The 25384-nt window shown below is 54.3% G+C and overlaps 2 protein-coding genes across 3 annotated transcripts; one reads left to right on the top strand and one right to left on the bottom strand.

Moving 5' to 3' along the window:
• The first annotated feature begins 5990 nt into the window (after positions 1-5990).
• OST4 (oligosaccharyltransferase complex subunit 4, non-catalytic) lies at positions 5991-6908 on the top strand. Its single transcript, XM_007532581.3, has 2 exons — positions 5991-6213; positions 6675-6908. Exon 1 carries the CDS (start codon positions 6078-6080, stop codon positions 6189-6191), a length of 114 nt encoding a protein of 37 aa, XP_007532643.1. The 5' UTR covers positions 5991-6077; the 3' UTR covers positions 6192-6213; positions 6675-6908.
• Positions 6689-25362, bottom strand: AGBL5 (AGBL carboxypeptidase 5). Of its 2 annotated transcripts, XR_009548875.1 has the most exons (16): positions 25215-25362; positions 24143-24391; positions 22810-22981; positions 22362-22525; positions 21660-21837; positions 21155-21333; positions 20403-20859; positions 19396-19565; positions 19031-19166; positions 17970-18172; positions 17172-17410; positions 9491-9646; positions 8535-8647; positions 8213-8259; positions 7644-7774; positions 7166-7304 (listed from the first exon to the last, which is right to left on the bottom strand). XR_009548875.1 is itself a non-coding variant. In XM_060186710.1 (15 exons), the coding sequence occupies exons 2-15, from the start codon at positions 24343-24345 to the stop codon at positions 7133-7135; spliced, it is 2673 nt and encodes an 890-aa protein (XP_060042693.1). In that variant the 5' UTR covers positions 24346-24391; positions 25215-25362; the 3' UTR covers positions 6689-7132. The 2 variants fall into 2 exon arrangements, 1 of the variants encoding a protein (XP_060042693.1); XM_060186710.1 differs by lacking the exon at positions 8213-8259 and having other exon boundaries at positions 6689-7304.
• Between the last annotated feature and the right edge of the window lie 22 nt (positions 25363-25384).

Genomic DNA, 25384 nt, shown 5'->3' with positions numbered 1-25384 from the left:
TTATTTATTTTCCCTTTTGTTGCCCTTGTTTTTTTATTGTTGTTGTGGTTATTATTGTTGTTATTGATGTCGTTTGTTGTTTGATAGGACAGACAGAAGTGGAGAGAGGAGGGGAAGACAGAGAGGGAGAGAGAAAGACAGACTCCTGCAGACCTGCTTCACCACCTATGAAGCGACTCCTGCAGGTGGGGAGCCGGGGCTCGAACCGGGATCCTTAGCCTGGTTCTTGTGCTTTTTGCCACATGTGCTTAACCTGCTGCGCTACTGCCCAGCTCCGAAGATCTATTTTTTAAACACCATGAGACATAACCTCCGTGTACCTGAGGGAGGTCTTGGCAACGCTAAGCAATCAACTCACTTATACCCACACCGCTGACTGCAACGAGCTTGTCCACCTAGGCCGGGCGGTCAGAACACCTGCTGTCATGCCAGATACCTCTGTCTGAGGGTTGGGTAGCTGGGGAGGAAAATTGGAGCAGCAGGAATGAGACTTGGGTCCTGAAACCTGAGTGGCAAGTGAGGTTTCTGCGGACTCTTGAGCAAAACCTGCTCCTGCTCGATGCACACACCTTCCTTTTCCATTGTTAACAACAAAACGACAGGTCCCAAAGGCAGCCAGTGCTGTTAGATTCCCTGACACCAAACTGAGCTTCCCATCATGCTTTTGGCTACTCCCAGAAATGCCTAGTAAAGATTTCTTTTTATTTTTTTAATATTTACTTATTTTCCCTTTTGTTGCCCTTGTTTTTATTGTTGGTGTAGTTATTGTTGTTGTTATTGATGTCATCATTGTTAGGACAGAGAGAAATGGAGAGAGGAGGGGAAGACAGAGAGGGGGAGAGACCTGCAGACCTGCTTCACCGCCTGTGAAGTGACTCCCCTGCAGGTGGGGAGCTGGGGGCTCGAACCAGGATCCTTATACCGGTCCTTGTGCTTTGCACCACGTGAGATTTATTTATTTATTTATTTAGTTAGTTAGTTAGTTAGTTAACCAGAGCACTGTTCAGCTCTGCCTGATGGTGGTGTGGGGGATTGAAGCTGGAACCTCTCAGAACCTTAGGCATGTTTGCATCAGTCTGTTTGCATCACCATTATGTTATTTCCCCCCACCCTTATTTTTAGAAATATTTTTATTTATGTGCTACTTAAGGTGTGTGTGTGAGGGAGAATCAATCAAAGCATTACTCTGGCAGATGTGATAATGGGTATCTAACTCAGGATCTCATACTCAACTCCATCCATTGAATCGCCTCCTGGGCTACAGACTCTCCCACTCCCCCCTTTTAAAATTAATTTGATTTACTTCATATGATCCCCATTTAGGAACCAGTGAGACCTTCGAATACAATGCAGTTGAAATTTTTTTTTTTCATTTTTACTTTATTTTGCCTCCAGGGCTATTGTTGAGGCTCTGTGCCAGCACTATGAATCCACTGCTCCTGGTGGCCACTTTTTCCATTTTTATTGGATAGGGCAGAGAAAAATTGAGAGAGGAGGGGGAGATGGAGAGGAAAATAGACAAACACCTGCAGGCCTGCTTCACTGCCTCTGAAGTGACCCCTGCCAGTGCAGAGCTGGGCATTGGAACTGGGATCCTCGTGTGGTCCTTGCGCTTCCCACTGTGTGTGTTTTTTTTTTTCTCTTTCTTTTCTTTTCTTTTTTCTCTTTTTACCTCTAGGGTTATTGCTGGGGTTCGGTGCCTGCACTATGAATCCACTGCTCCCGGAGGCCACTTTTTCCCACTTTGTTGCCCTTATTATTGCCATTGATGTTGTTGTTGTTGGATAGGACAGAGAGAAAGTGATAGAGAAGGGGAAGACAGAGAGAGGGAGAGAGAGACAGACACCTGCAGACCAGACAGACACCTGCAGACCAGTTTCACGGCTTGTGAAGCGACTCTTCTGAAGGTGGGGAGGCTCGAACTGGGATCCTTACGTCCATCTTAGCACTTTGCTCCATGTGTGCTTAACCTGCTGCACTACCGCCAGACCCCTGTACTATGTGCTCTTAACCTGATGTGCCACCGTCCGCCCCCTCATTTAAATTTTGTTTACAGTTTTTTTGAAAAAATCTTTATTGGGGGATCTAATGGTCTATAGTCAACAGTAGCCCTGCAAGCATCAACCCGGCTTTGACCTAGCACGTTATGATTGGGCCCTCCTCAATCGCTATCGAACAGGCCATGGCCGGCGCGCAGCTATGTTCCATCGCTGGGGAGCCAGAGACGACCTGAACTGCCCCTGCGGCTCCAGACAGACTATGACCCACATAGTCAACGACTGCCACCTCTCCAGATTCAGAGGAGGTCTCGAAACTTTGCATCAGGCTCAACCTGATGCTGTTGACTGGCTACGGAAGAAGGGCAAACGCTAGAAGAAGAAGTCAACAGTAAAATATAATAGTTTGTACATGCATAACATTTCCACATAAGAATACAACCCCCGGGAGTCGGGCGGTAGCACAGCAGGTTAAGCGCATGTGGCACAAAGCACAAGGACCAGGCTAAGGATCCTGGTTCGAGCCCCAGCTCCCCACCTGCAGGGGAGTCACTTCATAGGCAGTGAAGCAGGTCTGCAGGTGTCTTTCTCTCCCCGTCTCTGTCTTCCCCTCCTCTCACCTTTTCTCTCTGTCCTATCCAGCAACAACGGCATCAATAATAGCTACAACAATAAAAAAAAAAACAAGGGCAACAAACGGAATAAATAAATATTTAAAATAGAATACAACCCCCCACTAGGTCCACCTCTGCCATCATGTTTCAGGACCTGAACCCTCCGTCCCACCTGAGTCTTTGACTTTGGTGCAATACACCAACTCCAGTCCAAGTTCTGTTTTCAGTTTTCCCTTCTGGTCTTGTTTTTCAACTTCTGTCTATGAGTGAGATCATCCCATATTCATCCTTTTGTTTCTGACTTTTCTCACTTACATGATTATCTTTAAGCTCTATCCAAGATGGGGTAAAAAAGGTGAATTCAGGAGTTGGGCGGGTAGCACAGTGGGTTAAGCGCAGGTGGCTCAAAGCGCAAGGACCCGTGTAAGAATCCCGGTTCGAGCCCCTGGCTCCCCACCTGCAGGGGAGTCACTTCACAAGCAGATGAAGCAGGTCTGCAGGTGTCTTTATCTCCCCCCTCTCTGTCTTCCCCTCCTCTCTCCAGTTCTCTCTATTGTCCTATCTAACAACAACAATAAAACAAGGGCAACAAAAGGGAATAAATTAATTTTTTTAAAAAAAAAAAGGTGACTTTACCATGAATCTGAGACTTTGGAGCCTCAGCAATAAAAGTCTCTTTGCATAACCATTATGCCATCTACCGTTGTTCACATTTCTCAGTTTTCCACATAATAGTTAAACTCCCCTCTAGATCCTCCTTTGCCATCATGTTCCAGGACCTGAACCCTTCCCCGTACCCCAGAGTCCTCTACTTTGATGCAAGACAACAGACCCAATCCAAGTTCTGCTTTATGTTTATTGTTTAACTTTTTAAAATTTTTGTAATTGGATTCATTTCATTGAAGACGCCTTGAAAAAAAAAAAAAAAGGTCTGCCAATATTCCTCTAAGTATTTGATAGTTTCTGGTCTAACATCCAGGGGGTGTTGAAATCCCCTATTACTGTGTTGTTAATATATTGTTGTAGCCCTTTTAGTAGATGTTTGATGTATTTAGATGGCCTCTCCTTGGGTGCATAGATGTTAATAATCGTTAAGTCCTCTTGATTGACTGATCCTCTGAGCATTAAGTAATGTCCATCCCTATCTTTTTAAATTTTATTTATTTTAAGGTCTATCGTGTCAGACTGAGAATAGCTGCTCCTGCCAAATTTTGTTAATAATTTCTAACCCCTTCCATATGTCTGCTCCTTGAAGACATGAGTGCATCACACTTGTCACAGAGATTATGCTCCAAACTTGTGCTCCCTTCACCAACCTCCATTCCCTGGCTCCCCCAGGAAGAGGTCTGCCTGTCTCATTTCCCACATACTTTCCATCCAGCCTTTTCTCATAAGTTGTTAGCCTTTAGCTAAGTCAAGTTCAGTCCTGGGGACTATTTCTCATTTCAGTTCCTTTCAGGCAATTGGCCAAATGAGCCACCAAGCCTGATAAAGACCCGCTGACCTAGGCACAGGAAGTTCTGGGAGGTGAAAGACATTTCTGGATGGTTCTCGAATGAACTTCTTTCCCTCTCCTCCCTGACCTTAGAACAACCTATGGAGTCTGAAGTCTGACATGAAGCACAGACTTAAAGAACCCCTTGTAGAACTTTGGTCAAATCAATGCCCTTCAGAGCTTGTTTTCCTCTTTATAAGGCAATGTTGGTGGTGGTGGTGGTGGGGAGACCAGCTTGGAGATCAGCTCAGCAAACAGGGCGGGCGAGTGCCTTGTCTGAGCCCAGGTTTGTGCCTCAGCATCACACGGCAATGTCATGACACCAGGGCGATCTTTGGGCTGTGGTGCCCCTCACTCTGAATGAGAAACCGACTCTGGCTCCACACACACCCCAAAGTGACCCCCACAGGTCCCCTTTAGCCCTGAGCGCTTTATAGACAGCCCCAGAACCCTGTGGCACAAGGCCTTCCCTCGTGTTCTCTAGAAGGCCTCCTCTCCAGGGTCTGGTCCTGCTTCAGCTGTAGACCTTTATGTCTGGCTGGACTTGGACCTGCTTCAAATTTCCAGAAGACATGAAGCATAATATAATCCTTTAAGACCTAGACACAGGACACACGAGGGAATACACGTCTGGGTTTCACTGCTGTGTGGAGGAACTTGGGCTCAGGACTCGAAATCGGAAACTTCTGGGAAATGCTGAGTGGGGACTGGGGTTGTCAGTGTGGGGGCGGAGGGGCAGAGACAGGGGAATTACAGGCTGCTGGAGGCGGAGAGTCCCAGGCCGATTCCCCGGCCAGGGTGGCTCTGGGGCGCCGCGGAGCACAGGCAGCCGGTGGTGCCCTGACCCAGCTGTTGCAGGCCCAGAGCAGCTCCTGGAGTTTTCCTTGGCTCTGGGCAGAGGCGTCCCCTGAGCCCTGGCCCCCTCGACCGCAAAGCAACTGGCCCTCATTACCCCTGACAGCTCCAGAGCAACAGCCCAGCCCCCAGCCTAGCTAAGGGCTGTGCCCTTTTATGGTGAAGCAGAGGGACGAGAGGGGGACCGCGGCCGGAGGAGCAGGGCGGCCCCGGGGCGCCTCTCCCTCACCTGAGACTCGGGCCCACAGCGGCCTTCCTCTATCCCCTAGGCGACCCCCGCCTCTGGTCCCAGCCCTTCCTCCCTCCCCCCTCGCATCCGGGGGGTGATTTCTCACTTGGCCCAAAGCCCACGCTCCGGGTTCTGATTCCGGGAGGGTCCGCCCTGTTTCCGACGCCCACCTCCGGGGCGGGGTGGAGGAGGGGAGCATCGGGAGGGGCGGCACTGGAGGGGTCGCGGGCGGGGCGGGCTGGCGCCCAGGAGGGGGCCCCCCAGGGGTCCGCCCAGTCCCGTCCGGGTTCTGCACCGCCTGCCTCCTCGCGGCGGGCCGGGGAAGGGATCCCCCAGGGCAGGGCCCAAAGGAAGCACCTGGCTGGGCCTGACCGGGAAGCGAAGGGTGGACAGCAGCGCGGGGGGCCGAGGCAGGAAGGGGGGTCGGAGTGGAGGGGTCAGGTCGAGTCTCTCACGCCGCGCCCTCGCCCGCTTCTCGGCTCCAGGGAGGCGGACAAAGCGCAGCTAACTGCGTCCTAGGCCGCGCCAGCTGCGGCCAGCTGCGGTGCGCTGGGGTTGGGGGCGTACCCCGCCCCGCCCACGCGAGGACACGCCCCCGAAGCCTCCCGTAGACCACGCCCCCTCGCGGGCACAGTGGGGAGCAGGCGAGACGCCGGGCTAGAGGAGTCGTTGTGGGCCGAGCCGCGGGGCCGGAAGTGACTCGTTTGGGACTGAGCGGACGCACCAGGTTTCCGGCCCCGGCTGTCTCCCTCGAGCTGGTGCTGTGTCGGCGACTGAGCCGAAGCCCTGAGCAGGTGAGGGGCAGGCTGCAGCTGTCCGGCGACGGCGGCTGACCCCGGCTGGGAGAAGGTGCGCGGCCGCGGCTCAGCCCCTGCTCTCCCCGCAGGATGATCACGGATGTGCAGCTCGCCATCTTCGCCAACATGCTGGGCGTGTCGCTCTTCCTGCTCGTCGTGCTCTATCACTACGTGGCGGTCAACAACCCCAAGAAGCAGGAGTGAGAGCGGCGCTTCCCCGCCCCAGGTAACGGGCCGGGCCGGAGAGCCGAGTGGCCAGGCCGCCGAGGCCTCCCGGCCCGGGACCTCCAGTCTGAAGCGGCCAGACCGTCCCCCGGCCCCGCTCGCCCCGAAGCCGGCACGTGAAGCCGCTCCCTGCTGGGGCGGGGGCAGGGGCGGGGGCAGGGGCAGGGGCGGGGGCGGGGGGCGACCCTTCGGCCCCAGATGCCCGGGCCGAGGAGGCTGTCACCGGGGTACAGCCTCTCGAACGTGCGTGTTCTGGGGCCGGCGGGCACAGGCTCAGGGCTCGAGTACCGTGAACACAAGTCTCAGGAGAAAGGTGGGTGGCGGCGGGCCGGGGCCGGGAACCCGTCTCAAGTGGGGATCAGAGCGAGGGAGGCAGGCCGCATGCAGCTGAGCCCCGCAGGGTTTCCTAGGGAGAAAGCCGCAGCCTCTTCCTTACCGCAGCTCTCTCCCCCTCTTTTCTAGGGTTCCAGGACATAGTCTGAGGCAAGATGGAGGGTGTGAGGGGCCCTCACACTTCACTTCATCTCTTCTACCAATCACAGCAAACAAAGCAACTACACCTGGATTTTTCCAAACAACTTTTATTTCCTCAATGTCTTCCTTAAACCTATGGAACAAGAAGCTGCCACTGAGTAGGGCCCACGATAGGGGCTGCTTTCTTTTCTACTCCCCCCAATATAAAAATATAGATATATATTTTTGTGGTCCCAAAGTCTTGTGCTGTGGAGGGAGGGGAGGGGTGGCAGGCCCCAGCTTTGTCCTTTCCCAGGGCGACGCTCTGCGATGCCTCAGAATGGCGTGGCTGGCAGTCCAGGGCGCTCTTGCTGCCACATGGAGTCGCAGGGCGGCTGGGGAGACTAGCACCCTGCTGGCTGTGTTCCCCGGCTTGGGGCTGTTTCTCAGGCATGAAGGTGAAGGTCTCAGACCCGGGGAGAAACAGTAAGTGGAGGAGACAGAGGCACAAAACCAACCTCAGACTGGCCCAGGGGCCCCCCGCTGTAACAAGTCCGAGACTGGGAGTCAGAGAGACTATGGGAGAGAGGAGAGAGGGCAGGGGCAGAACGGGGCCGAGGGGGCCTGGCCTGAGGCAGCCTGCAACAAAGAAGAAAGGGACGAGGTTGGTGAGAGCTGCCCCTCTTCAGGTCTGTTAGCCAGTGGCTGGCAGGTGAGAGGCAAGGAGGGCGAAGTGAGTAGTGCAGGCTGAGTAGTGCGTGTCTGACGCTGGACCCAGCAGCTCTAGGAGTTAGGCCCTAAGTGGAAGCTGTTCTGATGTCTGTTGAAGTGATGACTGAGCCAGGATGGGGGAAAAATGAGTCTCGATTCTCACTGAAAGTACCTTTAGTCTCAAAAGGAGTAGGGAAGGAAGATGATCCTGAATGGCAGAAGTGGGGGTGAAAGGATAGAAATGGGGGGGCTGAGCCCCATGCTCACCCTGCTGCACAGCGGGGTCCCGGCTCCAGCCCACGGCTCTCCTTGATCCTGGGGGCAGGGGATGTGGGGCCTGAAGAGCCTCTCATCCCTCTGCGAGGCGGCGGTGAGCCCCGGCCCAACCTGGGCCTAGCCTGCGGACAGGGAAGGGGCTAAGAGACTGGACTTTTGCTTCTCTAGTGCTTGTGTGCACGAGTATAATAAAGGACTCAACGTGGCTGTGGGGGCCATGAGACTCTGCCTTCCCCTAGCTGGGAGGGGAAGGCGGGACAGGAGCCGGAGAGCCACACTCTCCAGGTCTTGTTAGCAAGGATCCACCTAGTTAAGGCCAAGGCTCCAGCATTCAACCTCCTTGGCCGTATCGGGGCCAAGCTGTGGCTGAGTAGAGTGCCTCCGTGTGGAAGACAGGGTGGCAGACCTCTCAGCCTGTGCCTTGGCCCCTGCCAGAGCAGCTTAGGCCCCCCCGGCCAGCTTCTGCCTATACCCAGCCTCAGCCAGCCTAGCACAGGAGTCTGGACCGAACTGGAGTTGGTGGCGTGGCTGTTCCTAGGAGCAGCAACCAGATTTGTTACCTGGGGAATCCGGGACCCCTCCTGGCGGGAACTCTCCTCGGGCAGGTCTGGGCAGAAAGAGAGGAGACGCTAAGGGTGGGGGGCAGGCAAAGCCAAAGCTAGCAGCTGCGGTTGGGGTATATCTGGCAGGGACATGGGTTAGAAGCAAGCGAGAGGCCTGGCGAAGGGATGGGGGGCACAGGAGATGGCGCTCAGGCAGCAGGGAAGCTCTCTGATGTGGCTGGGGAGCAGTGTGAAGCAGTGTTTGGCATTTTCCCTTCAGTGCCTTGATGGGCTCTGCCCAGCTGTTAGGCTGGTACCAGGGAAGAGCCGAAAAGCTTACCTGCAGTCGGGTCCGGATGCAGGGGATCCGAGGTCCTGTCCCCAGTAGACCTTTCCCAATCACCATGACAGCCTCTGGCTTGTCCCCCGAGGACAGGAATGAGCAGCTGTTCCCTGGAGAAGAAAGGGGACTGGTGGTTATAAGGAGGAGTCTTGGAGAGGAGGCCAGAAGTTCTTTAGTCCAGGGTGTCTCTGGCTTGGCACTACTGTTCTTTGAGCTGGCTGACTTCTGGTTGTGGTCCTGTGCATTGTAGGAAGTTTCTGAGTTAGAACCCTGATTCAGAACCTTGAAGTGTCAAGCTGGAACCGCTCTACAGACAGACAGATCTCAGCTCATCCCAGTTACATGTGTGAGCACTGAAGCAAGGCCAGTGCTGAACCCCAGACTGGACTGGACTGGACTAGACTGAGGGCCAGCCACTGAGAAACCGTCCTTCCAGTCCTTCACATGGTGGGTCTCTTTAACAGGAGAACAGTCAGCCCCAGTCCACATCTTTGGCAGGTGGAGGGCCTGCGCTGCTTTCCACGCTCTGTTATTCTAAGGCCGGCCAGCTCCTGGAGTCAGAGTCGAAGCCAGAACAAGCAGCAGGCAGGGAAGGTCCTCAGGTCCCTCAACTATCAAAGCGAGGCTTAAGCGAGACAGCATGCTCAGCAGTGAGCGCATAGTGCATAGGAAACGCTCAATAAAGGGTAACTGATTTTATTATCCAGAGATGTTCGTTAAATGCCAGCTTCCTATACAGGGTGGGGGTAGGGCTCGGGACAGTCCAGAAGGCTATCTGGTGCCCCTGGTCTGGAGTGGCCTGCGGCATGTCAAGCTAACGAAGAAGTCCAGCTCGGGCAGCACGGTAGCGGCAGGGGTTTCTTCCAACATAGTGGGTGCGCGGTCTAAGGCTCTGGGTGGAAGGGGAGGAAGGAGGCTGGCCAAGCCAGGCACACGCGGCCGTGGGTACAGACCTGATATGTTGAGTGAGCTGGGCAGCAGGCAGGAGCCCACATTGCGTGAGGAAGCTGCACCAGAGTTAGCAGGAGCTGGGGGCGGGGCCAGGCTGCTGGACGTGGGTCGCTGGGTCAGTGGCTGCTGCCGCCTTCTCCGGTCCTGGCTTCGGGGCTCTAAGTGGATGGGACACAAACAGAAACAGGCAAATAAGTGGGACCCGGGCACTCTGCGGGCGCTCCTGGGTCAGAAGACAGACGGTGCCCGTTTGCTAGGACATCATCACATCACGATTCCTCTGCTCAAGAGACTCTAAGATGGTAGGAAGGCTTCAGACTCCGTTTTCTTGATCTAGTTCCCAGCAGCCCTCAGGCCTCACCTGTTGCCAGCCAGCCAGCCCCCCAGGTTTGTTCTAGCAGAGATTACCTGCGCTGAGACAACTTTCCTGAGCTCTCCTGTTTCTCTTCCACTATCCCCTCCCCCTAGTGTCAGTATTCCCCCCTCCCAACTCTATCCTCTGTGCTGTCCTGCTCGACATATTCAACTCCCAAAGTTTCTCCTGTCTGTTTTTCTCTGCTGAACTACTGGACATGTCTACCTGGAAGCCCCCATGGCCCAAACAAAAGTCACTTTTTCTCACTCTTTATTTTCCCAGTCTTGGTGAAGGCCTATCTGCTAGAAGCCTTTGGCTTTGTTGCATTCTATTAGTATTTTTAAAAGTACCGAGAGGAAGGTCAGCCCACCATTCTGGTGCACACAGTGCCGGGGCCTGAGCCAGGGCCCACACGTGCCAAGTGCGCCCTCCACTGATACACCTTCCTAGACCTGAGACGGGTTTAGCCAAGTCTGACAAGTCTGCCGCTGCCTTCACTCGCACCTCTCTTTCATTCTCCCAGGCCACAGCTGGGTGACAGGTTAGCTTTCACCTGGGCCTTTGAAAAACTTGCTCACCGGTCTCTCTAGATTGGATCTCTCCCCCTTCACGAGGTGGCAGGAACTCTAAACCTTAGACCAAAAATTCTCAGCTTAGGCACAGGGCTAATGCTAAGGACCTTCTCAAGGCACGGCCCAAGCTACCTCTGGCTGTGAAATTCCTGTGCGCTGAGGTGGTGGTCCACTGCCTGACCCTGCCTCCTGCCGTTACCTTGTGGCTCCTCTTCCAGTGAAACCCCAGACATCTTACATGACCCTCTCATACGTCACCACCTCACACAGCAAGTTTGGCGTTGCAAACCCTCCCTGGTCCTCTGTTCACTTAGTGGTGTGTATGGTAACAGTACCTGCCAAGTGGGAAATACTCGAGAAATGTTAGTGAGTTTGCAGTTGGCACTTGAGTCTCTTGAGGACAGGGACCTTTCCCTCAATAGTACATATCCCAGTACATATCCAATGCTGCTGGGAAAACCAGTGGCAGTCATCATTCACTGTCCTGACTGGCAGGCACCCACTACAAACTGACCAAGAGCTGGCTCAGTGCCCTCTCTTGGCCTAAGGGTCTCTGGTCAGGGCCCTTCCCTGTGGCTGGAGCTTTTCTGCTCCATGTCCTGAAGATGGGGTTCAGGTGGGGCTGATAGTGAGACTACATGGGGTAGGGAGGCTTTCGGGTGTCAGGTCCTGGTCATAGCAGGTGTTGACTGCTCAGACCAGTGAGCTGCTGTTGGCCTTCAGGGACCTGCATTCCATGGAGCCTCTAGGTGACAGTGTATCTTGTCTGGCTACACAGAGCAGTAGCCAGGGGTAAGAGCAAGGCTACTTTCAGGAGGTCTCTAGCCAGATTTTAAGAACATGATAGTGTTATGAATAAGGATTATCAGGACAGAAATTATGCTAGTTTATAGGAGTTTACTGAGATGCCGGGTACCAACTGCAACCCAGAAAACAGGACAGTGATGGCCCCAAGACAGGAAATGAGAGTTTCATAGCTGCAGTCAAATGACCTGAAACATTACCCATCAATGGTGCAGAGACTGGGGAGCCCAGCTGACAGTCGGGGCAGGCAGAAAGACAATGAGAAGGGAAGCACGGGTTTCCAGACCTGAAACCACGCTCAGAGATGGAGCTTCACCCCACCCCGGGAAAGGCTAAGAGCAAGCAAGAAAACGTATGAGGGCCTGTCTGGTGAGAGCTGACACTTGAAAGGGTGTGAGCACAGTGATCAAATCGTGCAGAAAGGTCAGTGGGAAATGTACAGCTCACAGGAGACACACTGAGGACAGCAAGGAGACGTGGTCTGGTTTAAGAGTCCTGATCTGGAAAATGTGAGGCAGTTAAAGACAGTGTTTCAATCATCACTTAAAGACTGCCCAGGTCTGCCAGTAAACTTGGCATTGTGAACACACACGTTTCTTCTTTACCAGAGCATTGCTCAGCTCTGGTTCATGGCGGTGTAGGGATTGAACCTGGGACTTCAGAGTCTCAGGCTTGAGACTCTGCATAACCCTTATGTTGTCTTCCCCCTGCCCCAGTCTAGTTTCTTGTGTCCTGGCAAACTCCTGGTATTTCTGTCCCTTTTTAGACAAGCAGTAAAGGGAGGAGCCCAACGACTCTCTTGTAGAGGCAGTGGCTAGGGCTAGCAGAAGCACTCATCTGGTGAGGTCCTGCTTTGTGGTGCACAGGAGCCACGTTCGAGCCTGGCCCTGACCATGTGGTGGTAATAGGGGGGCCTTTACTCCTTTGTCGCTAACAAAAGTCAACTCAAAGCAGTGAAGCCCTAGTGATGGCAAAAGAAAGAAGGAAGGGAGACTAAGCTGAATCTAAAAGTGACAGGTGTGGGCAGCACTGCCTCCAGAGGTTGCTTCTCCCCAGAGCACTACTCGGCTCTGGCCTACGGTAGTGTGGGAATTCGGCCTGGGACCCCAGAGACTCAGCGTGGAAAACTCTTCGCATAACCACATGCCCTCTCCCCAGCTCCCACAGAGGTTTTGAGATGACATTTCAGGGGACTGCTGTATGTAGATGTCGTTTTTGTACTGAGAACACTGCTTAGTTCTGGCCTTTGGTGGTGCTGGGGACTGAACCTGGTGCCTCAGGCAGGGAAGTCCTTTTGTATACCCACTGTGCTGTCTCTCCAGCCCCTTGTGTTTTATATCAGTCTTCTGGAGGGCCCAGGATGGGTGAGACTTGACTAGCCCGTGTGGTAGGGTGCAGGTCTGCCTGATGCTGCCAGCACTTCTAGCTGCATGACCCGGGAGTCCCTGTCCTTGCTTAGCTTTCACTGACACACAGCTGACGGAGGGGGCTTCAGAGCTGGCCCTCCTGTGAGTTCTGTATCTTGACTGTCCTCACTCCCTCCTTTGACTACTGTCCCTCTAGAACCCCAGGACCAGACCTCACAAAGATTCTGGGTCTGCAAAGACGTTCTCAGGGCTGATCTACAGCAGCGGGCAAGTAGATGTAGAAGGTCCTGGGTCTTAGGGTGCTGCGATGGTGGCTTCTCAGCTCTCTTAGCCCCGTGTCCCAGGAACATTCCTGGTCATCCAGCATTCGCCACCCTCCTAAAATGCCACTCCAATCACTGAGGACAGAGCCTGTCAGACCAGTTCCCGGAACCACTGCTTAAACTTCTGGTTGGGCTGCTTACATCTTTCCTGAAGCTTTCTGGGGAGCCCCATCTCATCTTTCATTCTGTCCAGCCAGGACAGTCAGTAATTAAATATGCAGTTAGATATGATAGGACTTTACATCTTGGTAGAAGTTTTCTAATAAGTTCGTTAAGTTAAAAAAACAAACTGTCAAATCACAATCCTAGTTCTGGGCTTGGGAAGCACAGCTGTTTTACAGTTAAGATCTATGAGTTCTTCCTCTTAGAAAACAGAATGTAGGGGGCTGGGCGGTAGCACACTGGGTTAAGCGCACATAGTGCAAAGCACAAGGACCAGCTCAAGGATCCCGGTCCAAGCCCCTTTCTCCCCAATTCCAGGGGGGTTGCTTTGCAAGCAGTGAAGCAGGTCTGCAGGTGTCTATCTTTCTCTCCCCCCCCCTCAATATCTCTCTCTCAATTTCTCCTCTCAATTTCTCTCTGTCTTATCCAACAATAGCAGCAGCAACAACAACAGGGAAAAGAAAAAAAAAAAAAAGATGGCTTCCAGGAATAGTGGATTTGTAGTGTTGGCACCAAGCCCTAGCGGTAGCCCTGCAGGCCAAAAAAGAAAATAGAGTGCTCCGGGAGGTGGCACAGTGGTAAAGTTTTGGACTCTCAAGCATGAGGTCCTGAGTTCGATCCCTGGCAGCACATGTAACAGAGTGATGTCTGGCTCTTTCTCTCTCCTCCTTTCTCATTAATAAATAAAATCTTTAAAAGAAGAAAAAGAAAAAGAAAAGAAAAGAGAGTGTACCTAGATCTGGCAGAGACCAAGGACTAGATATGTGGAAACTGGGAAACATTACAAAGCTAAAGCACAGAGAGAAAAAATCAAGGTGGACACAGACATTTTTCCAAGGGTTGGTAGAAGACAGATGCCAAGTCCAAACACCGCAGTCTACATCACCAGCCCATCTCCTGCTCTGAGCCCTAGCAGGGTCTTTAAGAGACACAACAGCACAAGTCAGCACCAACAGACGCCCAGGAAAACAAAGGGGGTCTGGACTCACTTGAGAGTATCCCTGTTTGGTATCTGGCCTCTTGCCTGTAGAGATACTGCTTGTCAGTCCTAGAAGTGTTTGTGCAAGTCCTATTCAAGCCAGTACACTCTTGTATGCTTTTACTTGAGCTCATTCATCTGGGGAACAGAGCTTGTCACTTGGCTCTCACTTCAGCCTGAATGTGGATGACGCCCAGATCACTCCAGTGTCACCTTTTCTACAGTTTGCCCCTTTTCTGCCTGCAGGATGTCTCCATAGAGATAGACCATATCAGGCATGGCCAGACAGAGCAAGCACTTAGCGCCTTCTCTTCCAACAGTGTCTCGATGTCACCATGGACTTTCCTTTAACTTCAACCTCCTAGTCTGTCCCTTCCATCACGGACTCCTGCCACGTCTAATGCTTCTCTCCATCTCTCCTTTGCACATGTCAGTACAGGCACTAGTCATCTCACGAATGATTACTGTCAGGGAGCCTCTTCACCCTTCCCGGCCTGGTAGACACAGCACAGACGGCACTCACACATAAATACTGTGTTCCCGGGACCGGGTGGTGGCGCACCTGGTTGAGCGCACATGTTACAGTGCACAAGGACCCAGGTTTGAGCCCCCGGTCCCCACCCGCAGGGGGAAAGCTTTGCAAGTGGTGAAGCAGGGCTGCAGGTGTCTCTCTGTCTCTCTCCCTCTCCATCCTCCCTCTCGATTTCTGGCTGTCTATCCAGTAAATAAAGATAATAAAAATTTTAAAAATACAATAAATACTGTGTTCCCATCATCACAAAGCTCACAGCTGTTGCCAGGTATATAACCCTAAGAATCCCCCGAGACACTGGTCCTGGGACTCTGGATACCAAAGCGCACAAATGGCTCAAACCCCTTGTTTACATGTACTCTGCTCACGGTCCTACAGATTGCAGCACCGAACACTCTGCTCACGCTCCTACAGATTGCAGCACCGAACACCCACACTAGGCACAGAATGTCTGGACTGGACTGTTAGGGACACCGGCGGGGACTGGTGGTTGTACAGGGGCGACCATAGTACGGGTTTCCCATCCGCAGTTGGTTGAATCTGCAGAGACAGAACCCACAGCTACAGAAGGCTGACTTCAGCACAGCACATCTCTGTTAACTCACTGTATTCTAAACATCCTGGTTTCTAGGGTGAGGGGCTTAGTCCTTTGAGTCTGCATGCTTTCCTCTCTGGCCAGCAGCTCTGATCATGGCTGTCGTTTCACCTCTGAGATCTGTGTGTTGAGCCACAGACCACCAGCCATTCTTCAAAACTACTACTGAAGAGAACCTTCCCCCCCAGTGTGTCTGCTGTGTCTGCTGTCCTGTGTTCCCTGTTAAGTTTCAAGTCATTCAACCAGGAATTACTTAGTACTGAATGTTAGTTATTCCAGGACAACAAAGAAACAGACACGCCCTCACCCATGGAGCTTATACAGCACTCAGCATGGGGGTGGCTTACTCATCAAATGGGGGTTGAAAACTAACTGCCCTGGTCCTCCTGTGAGGAACCAGAAAAGACTATTATAATGTTTTCCTTTTATAGTCAGGCAAGAATTTATGGTGTTTCTTCCTAAGGACCCTGATTTAAGAGAGATGAGTGGTTGGGACCTGGGGGAGGGGGTGTTAGAAAGTAAGTTTAGTAAATTTGAATGACTGTCACTTAATAGCTCAAACTAATCTCAAACCAGTCACCCTTTTTTAAGACAGAGGGAGTCGGGCAGTAGCGCAGTGGGTTAAGTGCAGGTGGTGCAAAGCGCAAGGACCGGCATAAGGATCCCAGTTCGAGCCTCCGGCTCCCCACCTGCAGGGGAGTCATTTCACAAGCAGGCTTGCAGGTGTCTGTCTTTCCCTCTCCCTCTCTGTCTTCCCCTCCTTTCTCCATTTCTCTCTGTCCTATCCAACGACGACGTCAATAACAATAATGACTACAACAATAAAACAAGGGCAACGAAAGGGAATAAATAAATTAAAAAAAAAAAGACAGAGAGTGAAAGGCAGTTCTGTACATGGCAAAGCAGCACACTATTTTGTCAGTCTTCAGTCATCAGAACACTGCAAATACCATCTGCCCACAGGCTCCTCGTTAGGATTACGTGGTCTATATGTGATACTGCTCCCAATTTAAAGGTTACGGCATCAGGATTTTAATGTTCTCAGTCACCACAGTGTGCAAATGTGTTCTCAACTCAAAACCGTGAGGAGAAGCAGAGGTAACAGCAGGGCCAGCCAAGGAGAGGACATCTAGCTGGTCACAGCTGGTGTGAGTGAGCGCTGCCTCTCCCTGAGGCTGCTCCAGCTGGAGCCACGGACTGGGGCAGGCCTGGACCAGGGCTGTGTGGGAAGGTGGGTAGCAGGCAGCACTGACCAGCACAAGTGCAGCTCGCTCAGGACCCAGCACAGCTCCAGCTCAGGAACCTCCCACTCTGGCACGGCAGCATCATCCAGAAGCCACACATGGGCTGCTCTGTGTCTTCCAGCTGCGGCACTGCAGTCACCTGCCACAGGCTGGTTACGCCCGAGAAGCAGCCCGGCAGCCCCTTCCTTGTCTGCTCCCAGCAGACACTTTGGCCCAGAACAGGCATCTGAGCAGGCAGGCTCTCACTGGGCAGAGTCTTAGGGACATGGATGCACAGGTGGACAGTCGTGGTCACTGTGGGTGGGGCTGGACTGTGGCTCTGTAAGCATCCCACAGAGGCTGTCTGCCTTCTTTTGGAAGGGTTAGACTCTTTCTCACACCGCTTTCGGAATAGGCACTGAAGCCAGGACAATCTCAGCCTGCAGAAATCTCGGAGGGAATCCCCCTCACTCTACAGTGCTGTAATGTGGACTGTGGGGACATTCCTTTATACTGTCCCCAACAGTAAGACAGCAGTCCTGTCTTTGATGCCACCACGGAGGAGACTCCCTGCCTGTGCCGCACGCTGGCACTCGAGCACATGCGCAGGGAACACCAAGCTCGCAGGAGAGGCTGCAGGTTCTGCTACAGACTAGTTTTATTGAGCCCCCCTCGGTCCCAGATCAGGTGTTTTGTCTTCAGGCTCTCACTTCCCCCAGCAATGGCCCAGACAACTGAACACCTGCTGCAGGGGCTCCCAGACCAGCTTACCTCTGACAGGGCCCAGCACCCGGTGGCTGACCTTTTGGGTGCTAGAGCCCAGGCCTGGCAGCCCTGTAGGCCGACTGCTGTGAAAAGGGAAGCTGGGGGAGTTCTTCATCTGTGGAGAGTTCTGTTGGCTGCTGCTGCTACCGCCAGTGCTTGTGCCAGTGCTTGTGCCAGTGCTTGTGCCAGTGCTGAAACTTCGCATGCGGCTCAGGGTATTTTCAGAGCAGGAAACGGGCAACCCACTGCAAAGAAGCAGATGCCAGTCAGTGTGGGGCCTGGGAGGATACACCCCAAGGCTGGCTGTTCATGACAGCTTGAGCAATGGGGTGAAAGGGCCTAGGAGCTCCTAAGGGGGAAGGGAGGAGTTCTGGCCATGGGTGAAAGCTCTGACTTGAGGTGCAACCTACTGATCCCAGAATGCCTAGAGGTCCTCATTCACACAGCCAAGCTCCCACAGGAAGTGACTTAAGAGCCCGGGGGCCAGCTCTAAGCAGTCCCCCCCCACACACACACACACACACACACAACCCTGCCCCCGGAGGCACTGGAAATACTTGCTCCAGCCTCACCACAGGACCCGGTTTTGTGCAGAGCTCCGGAGAAGGCAGTCCCATGCCTGGCTTTCCAATCTTGGGAGTATGGAGCTCCAGGCAAAGGAGAAGCGGAGCCCACTTTCCCAGAAGGAACTGCTCTTACACATCTCAGTGTTCCCTGAGAATCCACCTTGTGGTACTTAAAGGTGGGCGTGGAGCGCCCCGTCGCCCTTCCTGCCCACTCCCTTCTCCCTTCTGCTGGCCTTACTTGTTGCTTTTGGGTGGCGTCCGAGAGCCCCTCTTCTTGCAGACACCCACGTTCACAGTGCTGCTCAGGCCTCGGCTGTTGCGCACGTGTCTCAGCATCCAGGCCCGGAGGTTCGTGAGGCTGCTGTGCTCCGACAACACAATTCGGGGCCACGGGTTGCATTCGGCCATGTCCAAGGCTGCAATGGCCATCGCCCGGCCCACCTGCGGGAAGGCCAGCTTGCCTTGGCATCTCGGTCATTCAAGCCAGGCTGCCCAGCAGAGGGATGGGCAGAGACGCACATGTCCATGGGTGCCCGATTCTGTGCCTGGGCTGTTTCTCACAAGTGGGTTTAGATCTCTCCCCTGATCTGTGGCCATCTGGGGGGCCTCGTCTGCTGAGCAGAGGCAGGCTGGCCTTTCGGATGGCACCAGGAGGGAATTCCAGGAGAAGGTGCTCAGAGCCCTTCTACAACCCACAGATCGACCTTTCTTTTCCTCAGAGCATTGCTCAGCTCTGGATACCGATGGTGCTAGGGGTTGAACTTGGGTGCTCTCATGCAAGTCCTGTGTGCTACTCCTGCACAACCCCCCTCAACACTGCAGCTCTTTTTACCCCTCCTGGGCCCCAGGACTCAAATGTGGTCAAGACCAGTGCTGAGGGGGCGCTTTTGAGCTCAAAAGTAAACAAGCTCCCAGGGGGAGGAAGATGAGGTCAGAAGCCGAGAATCTGACTCAGATCAGATGTGCCTGGGGGTCCTAGAGGTGGTCTCAGCAACCCTGGCTGCTCACTTCTCAGCACCTTCACAAGAAGCCTGTGTTTCTTCACTGGGGCAACTGAGCTGGGGAGAAGACTGAGCAGCCTCTTCAGATACCCAAAATCATCTATTTTATTAACACAAACAGAGAGAACTAAAGCATTACTCTGACACATGCAGTGCAGGGGATAGAATTCAGAACCTCACGGTCTCAAATCCAATGCTCTAACCACTGTGCCACCTCTGAGCCGCTCTCCCTCATATTGGTACCTGCTCAAACAGCTCCACTGTGCCACCTCTGAGCCGCTCTCCCTCATATTGGTACCTGCTCAAACAGCTCCACGGTGTATCTGGAGGGGAAGGCAGGTGGAGGCGGAGGGCTGGCACGCCCGTTGTCATGGCAGGCAGCAGGGATGCTGTTCACTGAGCGCCCGGTGTTGTAGTTGCATTCAAGTGTGTAGCTGTGACAGAGACCTTTGTCAGTGTCCTGCCTGGACAGACTTGGGGGCAGCCCCGGCCAGAAAAGTGGACACAAAGTGCTAATCCCTAGCAACTAGCACCTGACTTGCCTTAAATTCCCAAAGGGCAGAGTCCTAGGTGAAGGCCACAAAGCTAACTGCAGAACACCTGGGCTAACCCCCGCTTCTCAAACACCCTTTTTCACCCACCGAATCCCAGCTCCCACCCAACCTGTGGATTATCCCTGAGGCTTTGTGGATTGCAACCCGGCCGCTGCCCTCCTTAGACTGGCCGTCTCGGCGGTCTCGGGCATACATGTTCTTCTCTGAGAAATTGCAGCCCTGGAAGTCGAAGTGGGCTGAGTTTAAGGAGATGAGCTTTGGATACAGCATATTCTCCACCTGTTAGGAGGAGAAAAAGGCAGCTCAGGAGGGACAGAAGGCACAGGCGGGAATGGAGAGCAAGGGTCATGGACTTAGCTTGTGGTAGCTGCCTCCGGCCACCAAGGGCCATAGGCACTTCTTGGAGTCTCACTGCATAGTTAACAATGTTTTTAAGCACTGGGAGGTATAATTCCTTTTGCTTTGCATTATTTTTTTCCCCAACTTCGTTCCACCTTTTTTTTTAAAGCTCTCCAACAGTACAGAATTTTTCTTTCTTTTTTTTTTAATGGCTTTATTGAGGGGTTAATGGCTTACAGTACAGCTGTTGGTATACGGTACAGTTTTTCATCTCCCTGTGATAGGTGTCTGCAGAAAACTCCCAGCACCAACTTAGATCCTTTCCACCATCGTGCATCAGACTCCAACCTCCCTCCTCCTTCCCCATTCCCCAGTCTTTGCTTTGGTATGCAATACAATACAATATGGTTTGGTGGTGTTTTTTTTTACCCATTCCTCAAACTTTATTTGCTTATTTTTACCACAGCACTGCTCGGCTCTAGCTCACAGTGGTGTAGTGGACTGAAGCAGGGACATCAGAGCCTCAGGCAGGAGTCTTTTGCATCTACTATGCCGGCTCCCCAACCCCCCCAAACTCAGAGGAGACTGACGATGACAGTTTGACCCTCTGACCACTGGGCTGAGACATAAAGGGTCACATGCTCTCTCTTCCCAGCCCCTCAGGCTGCTTCAGGGGCCCTGCAGCCACAGGCCTTGCTGCCAGAGGCTCCTTCCACAGGTGGCCTTCATGGCCTGACCTGTACCCCGCCCACCCTCATGCCGTCCTTGGCTTCCTACCTGGGTGCTCTCGTCACTAAAGCTATTTCCGTACATGAAGCAGCCCCGCTTGGAAGCATGTCCATGCAGGTCCACGTAGTAAGCGACGCCGCTCTCTTTGGGGGGGATGGCGTCGGGGGTCGGCTGCTCCGCCTCGGCAGGCTGCTGAGGCATCATCCACACGCTGGCGGCCTTCTGCTCCCCGGGCTCACTCTGGAGCCAAGCGTTGGGGTTGTCCCCTTCAGATGAGTGCTCAAGGTCGGCCTCATTCTGGAGATGGCTGCCTTTCTCAGGGTCCACAGGGGGGGCCTCAGGAGGGAGCTGGGGGCTGTGCCGGTGCTCAGAGGCACTCTGGGAGTTGAGGCGGGAGTGCACGTGGTGGTAGAGTAGCACCGCCTTGGCCCCGTAGATGGCGGGGTGCAGTGCCACGTCGGGCTTCAGGTACTGCCGGTTCAGGTTCACTCCGCGGGAGTCTGTGCTGTGAGAGAAGCAGGGCTGAAGCGGGCTGGAGGGGCTGGCCGGAGGGCTGGGGCAGAGACCGAGGAAACTGGAGGCTGTGTGTATACTGGGGGAGAAGCGGGACGGGCCCTCCCCGAGCTGCTGGCATGGCCTCCACTGGCGCCTCTGCTCAGATGGACCTGCACTTTCAGCCGCTCCTTCCTGGGAGAACCACTAGACGGGGCCATCCTGCTTAGGGTGCAAGAGGACCGGGGACAGGAGTTGGGCAAGAGTGGGCACGAGTGGCAGCTGGGCAAGAATGCCAGGCTTCTTACCGGTAGTGGCCCCGGACCACACCGTCAGGGTTCAACATGGGAATCAGCTTAAACACAAAGAGGCGACGCAGGGTTTGGGCCCGGGGGTCATCAGGTCGAAGGATGAAGTTCAGAAAGCCATTGAAGACAAAGCTTGATGGCGTCTCTCCAGGGTGCACCCTACTGCTTAGGAAGAATATCTGAGGGGAGAAGAGAGTGGTCAGCAGGTCAGTCAGTATGCAGTCCAGTTCACACATGGAGCTAAGCAGGCACCCTCCCCTGTGAGCTATCTTGGCAGTCCTAATAGCATTTGTTGGGGGGTGCATTTAGATGTGTGGGGAGCGGGGCATGGGGGTGACAAGGCAGAAACAGCCACTGAGTTTCTAGGGGGCTGAGTCTATAAATGAGAGCTGTTGCCTGTAGTGGGAGGGGGAGGGGCTGGGGTGCCGGCAGAGAGCAGCCTCACACTCAGCAGTGGCCGGAGCTAAGGAAGGTGACATTCTACCTTTAGGCTGGCTCCACTCACCCTCTTGCCTGTGAAACAGAACGGGCGCGGGGTGCCTATGTCAGGAAACAGCTGCTCTAGCCGGGGCTCTCGGTCTTCCTGAAGCCCATGGCAGGAACTGATGGTCAGCAGATCCACACGAAGTCCATCCAGAGAGTAGCACAGGATCTCCCGGTGGTAATAGATGGCATCCTGGGAGCTGGAGAGAAGATAGCTGTCGGGCCAGAGAAGTCCCTGAGGTCCTAACAAGAGCCCCTCATTTGTAGGACCTGTAGGATCCTGTCCTTCGCCTTAACCTTGGGGCCTCACAGCTTCTCACTATAAATAGAGTTAGGGATGTGGGCAGGTTTGTACTGCCAGAATGCAGGGTACAGGGCAGGATCTGCGCCACACACACACCCCCCCCCCCCCAGTTGCTGGCTCTCTGAAATGGCTGACTTGGTGAGGAGAAGTTGCCATCCACTGGGACAAGAAAGAAAGGTGTGTGAGCAGCAGCTGGCTTGGTTCTGGGTGCTGATAAGAGTTGGGGTATTAAGGGCTTGAGAGGGGCAGGCAGTGTGTGTGGGAGGGTGCTGAGATCAAGGTCACAGAGACATCTGCCAAAAAGGCCCCACTTCCTGACAGGAAAGACCCGGTGAGGCTTTGCTTCAAGGCTGTGAGCTGGCCCCCCAAAGGGCAGAGGTGTTCAGCCCAGGGCAGGGGGGCAGGATGATGGGCTGGCACCTGCTGTGGATAGGGTGGTTCTCCAGAAAGCGCTGGTCTAGCTGGCTTAGCAAATCCTGGCAGTCACTGTAGGAGAAGGGGTAGCAGAAGGCGAAGAAGGTGGTGGCCCCTCGGCCCTCCACGAAACGGTGAACAAAGGACAACACAAACTGTGTCTCTGTCATCTGAGGAGCAGAGGGAAGAGAGCGATTCTACTGGGACCACCAGGGACTGGCCACACCCCTCCTCACATCCACTGTCGCCCCTCACCCCCCAGGGCTCTGCACAAGCCAGCCTACTCCTCCGGCAGGGCTGGGCTGGGCTCCACGCAAGGAAAAGCTGATACCCCGGCCTGCTGTCCTGGCTGCCTGGGACTTGGGACGGAACACACTAAGGTGTGGGTGTGCTACGTAAACACTTCCTTCCCCTCACTTCTCGCACCTTTCCTTCTGCCTCAAGGAGCACTGACCTCAAAGGTGGGCCGGTCTCGAACACGCTCCCAGCGTGGCCGTGTGGGCAGCGTGCGCACGAAAGGGGCCATGCCCTGGGAGTACAGCTTGCTCTGCTTGTTCATGTTCATGATGTTGATCTTGATGAGCTTCCCAGGGATTCCTCCCCGGACACTGAAGTAGAACCATGACCTGAGAACAAAAGTCAGGGAGAAAGGTCAGAACCAGAGCCAGACCATGGAGCTTGCTCAGCAGGTGAGGCCAGCAGCAGATGTAAAATAATGAGTCATTAAAAATAACATAGAGACGTGGTCTGGGAGGTGGCACAGTGGTAAAGTTTTGGACTCCCAAGCATGAGGTCCTGAGTTCAATCCCCGGCAGCACATGTGCCAGAGTGATGTCTGGTTCTTTCTCTCTCCTCCTATCTTTCTTATAAATAAATAAAATCTTTAAAAAAAAAAAGCAATCTTCATTTCTTTAAAAAAAAAATAACACAGAGATACAGATATAGGGCTGGGGAGACTGATAGCATCATGGTTATACAAAAAGACTTTTATGTCAGAGGCACCATAAGTCCCAGGTTCAATCCCCAGCACCACCATAAACCAGAGCTAAGCAGTGCTCTGAAATAAGTAAGCAAAATAAAAATACTTTTTTAGGGAGTTGGGCGGTAGCGTAGCGGGTTAAGCACAGGTGGCGCGAAGAGCAAGGACCGGTGTATGGATCCCGGTTCAAACCCCCGGACTCCCCACCTGCAGGGGAGTCACTTCACAGGCGGTGAAGCAGGTCTGCAGGTGTCTGTCTTTCTCTCCCCCTCTCTGTCTTCCCCTCCTCTCTCCATTTCTCCCTGCCCTATCCAACAATGATGACATCAATAACAACAATAATAACTATAACAATAAAACAATAAGGGCAACAAAAGGGAATAAATATTTTTTTTAAAAAAAAAGGCATCTGGGGCTGGATGGTGGTACACCTGGTTGAGTGCATACTTCTACCATGTGCAAAGACCCAGGTTCAAGCCCCCAGTTGCCACCTTCGGAGTGGGGGCGGGTTCATTAAGGGTGAAGCAGTGCTGCAAATCTCTCTCTCTCCCCCTGTCTCCCCCTTCTCTTTTAATTTGTTTCTACTCAAAATAAAGTATTTTTTTTTTAAATAAGACATGCAGACATACATGTAGGTGTACCAGAGATGGGGGTGGGTGCGTGGGTGGAAGTTAGATGAGGAAAAGGGCTTGTAGGATGGAGGAAGTGCAAATATGGATGGTCAGCCACGAGGGGCAACTGAGGCCTGGACCTGGGGTCGGGTCAGGACACCCTCTCCTTGCTCCCTCCTCCATGGCTTCCCTCTTACCTGTTCCCGTTCTCAAACTCCGTTTCAGCACAATCTGGCCGGGTCCACACGTTGAACTCATAGTCAGGGGAAGAAGCAAGGCTGCTGGAGGGGGCTGCCAACCCTTCCCCATCACTAGCCCCAGATTCCACCTTCTCCACGTGGGCTAGGTTCCCCGAATCAAAGCGAGAACTGAACAGCAATCCCCCACAGCGCAGCTCCATGCTGGGGCTGGGAAAGCATCCTCCTGGCCCGCTCTGGCCCTGAGAGCTGGGGAAGAGGGGCGGGGACACGTGAAAGCAAGCTGGGGGGGTACGGAGTTTAGGGTCCGCCTGGCCTAACAAGCAAAGGGCCTCAAGCTCCGAGGAAAAGGGGGGAGTGGCCTTGCAGCAAGGGCCGGGACAGAGCTGTTCGCCGTGCCCACAGAGGCTCAGAACCGGTCCCCGGGCCCCCCCGACAAACCACAGCTTGGCTATTCCGCAAGCAAAATACTCCAAGGCTTAGCCTGGTTGCGAAACATCAGACCCCAAGCAAAGACCAGAGAACCAGAGGTCAGGTTTCCACGCCTCGCTCGCTCACACGTGGCTGGCCATCCCGGGTGTGTGGCACCTGCTCCCCAGCTGGGAGGCGGGGCACCGCCGAGCCCACCGCGGGGGACAACCGGCACCGGGCGGCCGCCGTCAGGCCCCGGGCAGCGGGCAGAAGCCAGCAGCTCGCCTCAGAGCTGCAGCCCCGCGGTAGCAGGACAAGGATCCATCTTCACGCCCTCCTGCCCTCCTGCGAGCCCTGGAGCTCCTGACCCCGCTACCTGATAACAGTTACTGGCGGGAAATGGGAGTCCTAGGCACCAATGAAAAAGTGGCCGGTTGAGACCCGCCGGGGTGCCGGGCGTGGCTGGCGGACCCCAAGTCTGCAGGGGACCCCGGCCCGCCGAGCTGGGGGGGGGGGGGGAGGTGCGGACACCCCGTGGAGCGCAGGAGGCGGGGCCCGGGGCCGGCGGGGGGGGGGCCGGGGTCCGGAGCCCGCAGGGGGCGGGGTGGGGCGCCGGGCCGGGGTCGGGGCCGGGGCCCGCGGGGCGCGCAGAGCCCCTCACCTCTCTCCGGGCCGCTGGTCCCGCGCCCTCTCCCGGTAGCGAGGCGCCCCCTCGGGCCCCGGCACCCGGGCCCTCCAGCCAGGACCCAAACAAAACCCGAGCGCCGCGGTGCCGGGACCCCGCTCTGCCAGGAGACAAGAAGCCCCTCGCCGATTGGTCGCGGCGGCCAC

Source organism: Erinaceus europaeus, chromosome 3, assembly GCF_950295315.1.
Source record: "Erinaceus europaeus chromosome 3, mEriEur2.1, whole genome shotgun sequence".
Lineage (NCBI taxonomy): Eukaryota > Metazoa > Chordata > Mammalia > Eulipotyphla > Erinaceidae > Erinaceus > Erinaceus europaeus.
Note: the sequence above shows the minus strand (reverse complement) of the source record. Positions and strands in the feature narration are given on the sequence as shown.

Bases quoted from the DNA above. Each gene is read 5' to 3' on its own strand.
- OST4 (XM_007532581.3), top strand. From the start codon at position 6,078: ATGATCACGGATGTGCAGCTCGCCATCTTCGCCAACATGCTGGGCGTG.
- AGBL5 (XM_060186710.1), bottom strand. From the start codon at position 24,345: ATGGAGCTGCGCTGTGGGGGATTGCTGTTCAGTTCTCGCTTTGATTCG. The intron at 20,860-21,154 runs GTAAGAAGCCTG...CTTCTCTCACAG, and splicing joins GTGGTCCGGGGCCACTACCG to CACAGACTCCCGCGGAGTGA. The intron at 7,775-8,534 runs GTAAGCTTTTCG...CCCTGTCCGCAG, and splicing joins GCATCCGGACCCGACTGCAG to GCTAGGCCCAGGTTGGGCCG.